Source organism: Xyrauchen texanus, chromosome 7 (assembly GCF_025860055.1).
Source record: "Xyrauchen texanus isolate HMW12.3.18 chromosome 7, RBS_HiC_50CHRs, whole genome shotgun sequence".
Taxonomy (NCBI): domain Eukaryota; kingdom Metazoa; phylum Chordata; class Actinopteri; order Cypriniformes; family Catostomidae; genus Xyrauchen; species Xyrauchen texanus.
This window is the reverse complement of record NC_068282.1, coordinates 41102282-41111897: the sequence shown is the minus strand read 5'-3', so window position 1 is coordinate 41111897 and position 9616 is coordinate 41102282. Positions and strand designations below refer to the sequence as shown.

Sequence of the window (9616 nt, the reverse complement as noted above, 5' to 3'; positions counted from 1 at the left end):
TTTCTTTACTCACTGAGAATTAACATTGAACGAATCTGCTGAAAAGTCAAGTAAAATTATTCACAAGCACGTGCACATCCCCAGTTGACATGATCCCCTGTTGATCCATAACACCAGCGTAAAATCTAACTCGCACCAAGGGATTCTGGACCTGCGACGACGCCAGCAGGTAGAGAAAGACCGGTCTCCCTAGGAGACGTGCGCTCGGTGTTGATGTTTAAAGGCAGCGATGATGAGGCTGTATTTTTTCCGTTGACCGTTGCAATTTCTTCCATTCATTTTTATAGAAGTGGCTGGTCTCTGCTAAATGCTGTTTTGACAAGCAGGAAATGTTTACGGAACAGTGATGTCAATGAACAGTCCTTGAAATATACTCTACCGAGTCTGTTTTTGACCTGAAAAGACAAGTTGTAAAGACCACAGGTGAACGCAAACAGTTTTATGACACATTTTATTTAAAAAGAAAAAGTAATAATTCTCCTACATCAACAAAACCATCTGGATCAAATTTCCCTCCCCTCTCACACAGAATTATAAAGAATATAGAGTAGGAATTGAAAAATAAGAATGTACAGTGACGCTTATTCTCTGTGTGAATTATGCCCCTGAGTACTGATCAAACAACATTATACCCATTATTTTCAGGTTTCATTTATCCGACACTTATAAAGGTAGACGGTTTGTACTTACTCCATTAATGTGGCAAAAAAAATAAATAAAAAAAGAGCTAAATATCCAGGACTAAGTAGAATAGAAAGTGACAACACATTTGAACTGGGGCAGTACAAAGTTTTATACATTAGACAAAAACATGCAGGAAAAAAGAAAAGCCCTACTTGACAGTTACAATACAACACCTAATGTAACATCCCTCTTGCAATTCTCAGCGCACAAATAAACTGTACAACTGTATATAGTTTTTGCAAACACATGTAAGAGGGAAGCAACATTTTACACTTTAACATCAGACAACAATTAATCATAAAGACCACATTTAATGTTTTCCAATGGTATAATGACAGATGTGTTCATTGTTGCTTAAATTGAGCCAGTTGGAGACTTTCGGAGATGCCGTTTCCACACAATTCAAAAGCAATTCAATGAATAAGGCATTTAATGAATGCTAATAATCATGACGAAACACATAAAACATATCCGACTTCATGGGAGAGAATGATGTGTTTGTGAAACCCCACTCTAAAAATATTTTAGCCTATTTTAAGATTTATGCATTTCAATTTCATAACAAAATTACATTTAACTGATCTGTATTTTTTAACCAAATTAATTAAACTTAAAATATGTTATTTTGTTAAAGACGAATCAAATCAATTTGATGGAATTTTGCTATGAAATTAAAAGCTGTATATTTTAAAAAACATTGATTTGTTGATTGGATTTAACAGCATAATCTACAGCTTTTTAGAGCTCTGATGTGACTATGTGTAAAGGAACGGTTCACCTAAAATTGGCAATTCTGTCATCATTTACTCACCCTCATATTGTTTCAAACCTGTGACTTAATAACTGACTTGAAATAAGTGCATGAGGACAGGGATGGGAAAGCATGAAAATGAGACAAGATGATTAAAGATTGGTGTAGCTAGAGGAATATTTTCTATTTCTATTTGCACCAACCCCCTTCCTATTTAACTCTTCCCAAATTCCTTCACACACAGCAGCCAAAACAGAATATCTATTTGATCCAGATGGTCATTTCATTTCCCTTTGTGGTAAGAGCAAAAGGAAACAGAGGAAATGTCATACATACAAAATTAAGATAAAAATAAAAGCTTGAAAATAAAAAGTCTAGTCATTCCAACAACCACCAGTCTGTTCCTGATACACCTCGATCACATCTTCATCTTCCATTCCCAGCTGAGTGAGAGATACAGAGAGACATGGTGACCATGAGTGCATTTGATTAAACTTTAATGCTTCAAGCTTGTGAAAGAAACTGTAACATGAAGTTTTCAGCAGTTCTAACTATGGGCAGCCTTATGAAATACATCAGCTTATAGCAACTTGAAACATGATACAACTCCACATATTGTGTATGTTTTCAATCAATCACATTGTATATTTTAGTGACATTTACATACAGTCTAATAATCTGTTAATAATCAGACTAATGTCTTAATCAGAATTGAAAATTTTCATGTTAACACCTCAATCGAAAAAAATTCAATAAGTTTCCCATAGATTGTGATCTGAAAAAGACTCCAGTGGTAAAATCCATATTTTCTTAAGCGAAATTCTCCTCCCTGCCCAGATGGCAATATGAAGAATGTGAATTGCCAAAAACAAAAGAATGTGGAAGTGGAGATTTATTTATAAAAAAAAAAAAAGGACTTGACTGTTGATCTATATCCTCACCCTACACTTGTCATATCGCTCTAGAAGATATGAATTAAATCACTGGAGTCAAATGGATTAGTTTTTGCTGCCTTAATGCTTTTTTTTACCTTCAAAGTTCAGCCCACTTGCATTGTATGGATCTACAGAGCTGAGATATTTTTAAAAAAAATCTTTGTTTGTGTTCAGCAGAAGAAAGCCATTCACATCTTGGATGGGATGAGGGTAAGTAAATCAGAATCAGAATGAGCTTTATTGTGAAGTGTTCTCACGTACACAAATAATTTTTTTGGTCATTGGAGAAACAAGTGCACACAGAACATTACAGTGAGACACAGAGTATAAAACAAGGTAAGAGTGTAAATAGACATACAAATAATAGGGCATACAACAGAATGGCGTATGTAAATGTGCAAGTGGTAATGTATATGCAAGGCAGGGGTATGTACAGTTATTGAATCCAATATGTGAATTTACATATGTACATGAGATATGTATTTACATTATTGCACTATGAGGGAGTCCTGAGACAGTTTAACTGTTCATGAGGAAAATGGACTAAGGGTAAAAACAGTTCTTGTGCTTGGATGTCCTTGCGCTCAGTGCTCCATAGTAACAGCCAGGGGACAACTGATTGAAGAGGGAGTGGGCAGGGTGTGTGGGGTCTAGAATGATTCTACATGACGGTTTCCTCACTCTGAAGATGTACAAGTATTTGAGGGTGGGCACCAATAATCCTTGCAGCAGTCCTGACTGTCCGTTGTTGTTTCCTTCTGTTTGATTTGGTGGCTGAACCAAACCAGGCAGTTATAGATGTACACAGGACACACTCAATGATGGCAGAGTAGAACTATGTCAGCAGCTCCTGTGGCAGGTTGAACTGCTGAACCTTCTTCACAATGGAGTCTATGTGAGTGTCCCACTTCAGGTCCTGAGAGATGGTAGAGCCCAGGAACCTGAATGACTCCACTGCTACCACAGTGCTGTTCGGTATGCAGACTCATCACCATTGCGGATGAGGCAGATGACCGTTGTTTTGTCTGCAAACTTCAGGAAATTGACAGTGGGGTCTTTTGCAGTGCAGTAATTTGTGTACAGGGAGAAGAGCAGTAATGAGAGAACACATCCCTGAGGAGCACCAGTGCTAACAGTGAGGGTCCCAGATGTCAGGAGGTGTTGGTGTGTGTGTGTGAATTGAAGATCAGAGTGGGGGAGGGGGGTGAGATTGGGCTTTTCAAACCTGCAGTAAAACACATTCAGTTCATCAGGCATTGGTTTACTCTCTACAGAGCGAGGGGGAGGTTTCTTGTACTTGGTGATGCTTTCAGGCCTTTACACACAGATGCAGGATCGTTGGCTGAAAATTGGGTTTTCAGCTTTTCAGAGTAGCTTCTTTTAGTCTGATTTCCTTAGTCAGTATGTTCCTGGCCTGCATGTACAATATTTTATCCCCACTTCTGTAAGCATCCTCTTAGGCATTAAAAGCTATCCGAGTTTTCCTGTAAACCAGAAACTTATATATGATGTCACAGTATCTGTGAGCTTGTCCAGGTCTGTGGCTGCAGCCTCAAAAACACTCAAATCAGTGCAGTCAAAACAGGCTTATAGTTCCAGCTCTACTTCATTGGTCCAACTCTTTACAGTCCTTAATACAGGCTTAGCTGATTTTAGTTTCTGCTTATAGGTCAGGAGAAGATGAACCAGACAGAGATTAGAAGTCCTAAAGCTGCACGTAGGACAGAGCGATATGCAACCTATACAGTGCTGTTGCAGTGATTCAGTATGATGTGTTTGTATTTTGGCAGTTCACAGGTGAGGTTAGCTTTATTAAAATCTCCCAGAATAATAATAAGTGAGTCCGGGATTTGTTGCCCTGTGACTTGTCGTGTGATCAGCCAGCTGTTGCAACTCTGTGCTCTGGATATAAACATTCACCAGAATGAACAAGGAAAACTTACGTGGCGAGTAGAAAGGCTTACAGTTAATGAAGAGCCCTCCTAAATTAAGACAGCACATCTTCAACGCTGTTACATCTGTAAACGAACTTTCGTTGATGTAAACGCATGTTCCACCGCCTCTCGTTTTCCCTGATGATTCGGCAACGTGATCCGCTCAGTGGAATCCCAGCAGATGAAGCACACTGTCCGGGATGGCTTCATTCAACCAGGTTTTCGTGAAACACAGAGCAGTGGAGTTATAAAAGTCCTTATTTCATAGAGTGAACAGAAGCAATTAATCCGTTTTGTTGGCGAGGAGGCGGACATTCGCCAGATGAATACTCTGCAGCGGAGTCCTAAAACCGCGTTGACGAAGCTTCACAAGCATGCCAACTCGCTTCCCTCGTGTGCGTCTTTTGGATCGCTTGTAGAGCACTGCTGTGCCTCCAAATAAGATGTCAAATAAAACGTCAGAATAATTAAACACAGACAAAAAATTATCCGGTATGCTCTCCCTAGTATTCAGCAGTTCATCCCTGGTGAAACTGATCGGGAAAGAGTGACAAAAAACATGACAAACAAAAGTAACAAAAACGCTAGAGAGCTCCACACCGAAGCAGCCATCTACGGCGGCATCTTTTTTGTCCTTCTCCCCAATATGGAATGCCCAATTCCCAATGCGCTCTAAGTCCTCATGGTCGCCTCAATCCGGGTGGTGGAGGATGAATCTCAGCTGCCTCCGCGCCTGAGACCTTCAATCTGTGCATCTTATCACGTAGCTTGCTGAGCGAGTTACCGCGGAGACATAGTGCGTGTGGAGGCTTCATGCTATTCTCCGTGGCATCCACGCACAACTCACCACAAGCCCAACCGAGAACCACATTATAGTGACCATGAGGAGGTTACCCCATGTGACTCTACCCTCCCTAGCAACCGGGCCAATTTTGTTGCTTAGGAGACCTGGCTGGAGTCACTCAGCATGCTCTGGATTTGAACTTGCTACTCCAGGGGCGGTAGTCAGTAACTTTACTTGCTGAGTTTCCCAGGTTCCCTTCTACGGCGCCATCTTGAAACATGATGAGAGAACTATAATTTTTGGATGAGCTATCCCGTTAATGTAAGTGCATCAATCGAGAAAATTTTTTAATAAATTCCAATTGCACTTGATCTAAATTTTCTAATAATCTGTTTATAATCAGAATGCATAAATGCAAACTCAGTACAGTTGAAAAAGGTGACTGGGACGGGGGTGGGGGTGTTGGCTTTTTAAAGTGCAAAGTAACATAGAAAAGTTTGTAAATGTCATTTTTGTGCTTTTTTTACATGACTATCAATATATTTTATTCTTTGTTATTCTATTTAAAAACATATTTTCCTTTGCCAAAATTCATTCCATAATATGGTGGCATAATAAAGGCATAGCCCCATCCATGGGTGACTGTAGGATTTCATCTCAGGGTACACACAGAAATATGACCAAGTAATGAAGTGCACCCTTATTTTAAATACTTTTCTTTTTTTTTGTCAAAACAACACCAAAGCATTAAATTCTGGTAACTTTGAGATATGTAGCATTTATGTAACTATTTGCTAAAGCATTTTTAAAAGAGGCTATTAAAAGAGAAATTAAATTTTCCATTAAGATTTGTTTTATTTGTCAGATAAACAGTACATTCAGGATCTTCAATCTGATTGAATTGTTCGATTTATGAAAATCTGTGCATGTTAACATGGTCAACAAAACAGAAGCAATGGGTTAATTGCAGAGCAGTTAAGCAAATTTAGGCACACTTATTTCAATAACCAACTCTATTGCATCCACAGCATTTCTACAATTAAGAAATAAGCACTTACTAAGCACTTTATTATAAGTACTTATTCAGGCAATTATCTAATCAGCCAATCGTGTGGCAACAGTGCAATTGCATAAAATCTTGCAGATATGGGTCAGGAGCTTCCGTTAATGTTCACATTAACCATCAGAATGGGGAAACAATGTGATTTCATGATTTCAACCATTGCATGATTTTTGGTGGAAGACGGGCTGGTTTGAATATTTCTGTAACTGCTAAAATCCTGGGATTTTCACACACAACAGTCTCTAGAATTTATTTAGAATGTTGTGAAATACAAAAAAAACATCCTGTGAGCAGCAGTTCTGAAGACAGAAATGCCTTGATGAGAAATGTCAACGGAGAATGGCCAGACATGTTTGAGCTGACAGAAAGGCTACGGTAACTCAGATAACCACTATATACAATTGTATTGAGCAGAATAGCATCTCAGAATGACCGTTGACCTCACTCATCAACAAGCCGATTTTGATCAACGAATCAATGATTGGCTGATTAGATAATTGCATAAATAAGTAGGTGTACCTGTAATAAAGTGGTTGGCGAGTGTAAATCCTCCATATATTGCATTTCACTTCCTGACCTGAAATTGATTTGACTAAACCTGTGCAATCTTGAGCAAAATATTTCAACAAATGGAACGGTGTATTGTACCTCTTTGGGGGTCTGGTTGTCTGCAATTCTCTGTCCCTCAAAGAGAAACCGTAGAGAGTTCATGGGTACACCCTGCGTACAATGAAAAATAAACCAAGACATTACATATGCAATACATGGCTTATTTTTTCCTTTAGCCGACTTAATCTAAATGTTAGGACCAAAATTGTATAGTGATCATTTTCCACCCTCTCTCTATTGTGACAGAATGACAAAAGAAACGGTGCAGAAAAGTACCACACAATCTGATAAGACTGAACAAAAATTATCAGGGATCTTGTTAAATATTCTAACTTGGGTTGTTGGAATATGGTTATGCAGATTACACAGAGTTGTATGTGCTACACACAGCATGGAACAACACAAGGGTTGACATATTTTCCAAATTTTACTCTTATTCTTCTGGTGTTTAGGAATAGTAGTATTTATCCTGCCGCTTTAACCTGTAAATTTGGGCAGTAAAGTGGGCAAATGTATTCATCTGTCTGAAGTCAGAAAGTGGAGTGGAATTAGTAGGGCTGGGTATTGATACAGATTTCCCAATTCAATTCAATATTTAAGTTATAATTTCCCCTTTGCTTACATATGAAAAGATATTCTCTCATGGCTAATGCAGTTAAATATACATGGGACCTTCTAACTTGGTACATTCTAAAAAGATGAATATAACTAATTATATTTTATTAGTTTTTCATCATTGGTCACAAGATTTTAGCTTTTTAAATATGAACAAATCAGAGTATTCAATCAATAAATATGGCATTATATTGTATATTTTTTTTTACATGTTTATTGTTGAATTGCATAATTTGTACCATTTACAGGTATTTACATTGATTTGTTGAACATTTGCTAAAAACCAGTACTATCTCTTTAAGGAAACCTGGAATTTCTGTAAATAGCATCTGTAAATGCATGCATGTTAATGAGAGAGAATCAAATGGCTTTATTTCATCTGTGCTATACCTGATTAGAATTAAATCAGTATAAAATTATAATTTATTTTTCATCAACAACTGACTGTAAAGAACAGAAAGGGTATTAAAAATACAGTATTCAATGAAAAATCCGTTGCGTAGATCTCGTCTTTGGACACTCACGGAACAACTTTTACTCTTAACGTGCAGTGAAAGGATCTCGCTGCTGAATACTCCACCACTATACTACACAATTCATTCACTGGTGAGTGAAATCTAAACATTTACCAGCCAGTTGCCAAATAAATACATTTTTAGTTGCATTGTGCGAATTTGTGAGTGATTTTCCTATCATTGTAGAGGAGGGTTGGCCATATATTAAAACATCAATTTTGGGATATAAGAATCGATATTGAATGAAGATTACCATGTGTCGTGAAATCAATATTTTTACCCAACCCTAGGAATTAAACATTTCAGATTTTTCACTGAGTTCTGAAGGTTATGCAAGTATGTTTTCATATTGCACAGATCTCAAAAGATCAAGGAAATTGACTTTTTCGATCCCTTATCAGAAATGTGAGCAAATGTGTGCCACTGATGCCTCACCTGTCTCTGGCTGTAGGATTCTTTCAGCTTCTTTAAATGTGTCGTCATTTTCACTTTGAAGTGAATTTCACTGTTGTCCTGCCAAACGAAAGCCATTACTTCAAGGCAGTTGAATGATAATAACAATAACTTTTAAAATGATCACAGATCAGCTTCATTGGTTGCCCTACTGTCAACTTGGACAGTACCAGGTTCAGACATCAACTGTTATTTAACATCCTGAATTTCCAGGTGAACTAGAAAGTGCCTATATTTACCTGACCCATCACTTTCAGCTTAATATATTCTCCATCCTTCTTCTCACCTCCGTCACTTGTGGGTTTTGTCTCCTTTTAAAGCAAAAATTAAATTAATTAGACAGTACTGACTATCCATATAGCCACAACCCGAAGTCTTTTTTTTTTATTATTATTATTATTATTTGCAAGATATTCCAATACTTATTCTCCTAGTAAGTTTAGACAAACTTTTCTTTGATATCCTATTATATTATCAAATGGATATTTCTTTACTCTCTTATGATGCCAAATAACACTCTTATCCTGAGATGGATTTTACAAAACCTCCGGTGCACAAAAACTGAAATCAGAGGTGTGTTGTAAACATAAAACCAGCACTACCAACGAAGAGCTTCGCATAAATGTGACAAAACATAACGGAACATTACAAAAAAAATGTAAGAGCATAATTCCTATTTCACAAAATAGTGATTATACAGTTGGTTTAACATTCAGAATGGCCCATCAGCTCAAGCCAATATGAACACAGCAGCAAACTAGCATTGTAGCACTCAGGCTAAGAAGATTTTAGAAAGCCATTTGTCTCTTTTTTTACGTTTACCGTCACAGTAAACTACATTAAGGCTAGAAAAACAAGAGCCAAAGGCAATACAGGATTTAAAAACACTATAGCAATTTAGATTATTTAGACTTTTCCCATCTATACAATCAGTTAGCCATAAAAACACAGACAGGCTAAAGATAGGCCCTCTTATTTTCATTTTCTTTCTTGAAAGTCGTCTTTCCCTACAGCGTTTACAGACACGCTCGATTTGACAATACAGCTTTAAACTCACCGTATCTGACATTATATTCCGCAACGTGCAGCCCTTCTTTATTGAAAGATGGCTTGGTTTAAATAATAAAGTGTAATGTTCAGTAATGTGGGATTTTGCTAACAGCAGACTCACAACACTAAAAATGGGCGGGACTTCCGCCGATGGCTCAACTGCCAGTGTTGTTTTTTTCATCACACTCTTTCTGATAGGTTCCGCATGGCTTTGGGCAGCGTA

General features: G+C 37.6%; 1 protein-coding gene across 1 annotated transcript; it reads right to left on the bottom strand.

The window, feature by feature from the left end:
* Nucleotides 1-423: 423 nt before the first annotated feature.
* sumo1 (small ubiquitin like modifier 1) lies at nt 424-9536 on the bottom strand. The gene is made up of 5 exons (XM_052130333.1): nt 9401-9536; nt 8583-8654; nt 8326-8403; nt 6800-6871; nt 424-1878 (listed from the first exon to the last, which is right to left on the bottom strand). Exons 1-5 carry the CDS (start codon nt 9410-9412, stop codon nt 1810-1812), a joined length of 303 nt encoding a protein of 100 aa, XP_051986293.1. The 5' UTR covers nt 9413-9536; the 3' UTR covers nt 424-1809.
* Between the last annotated feature and the right edge of the window lie 80 nt (nt 9537-9616).

Excerpts from the sequence above, each read along its gene's own strand:
- sumo1 (XM_052130333.1), bottom strand. Across the intron at positions 6,872-8,325 it reads AATCCTACAGCCAGAGACAG|GGTGTACCCATGAACTCTCT; the intron begins GTGAGGCATCAG and ends CATTGTACGCAG. Across the intron at positions 1,879-6,799 it reads ACAACCAGACCCCCAAAGAG|CTGGGAATGGAAGATGAAGA; the intron begins GTACAATACACC and ends TCTCTCACTCAG.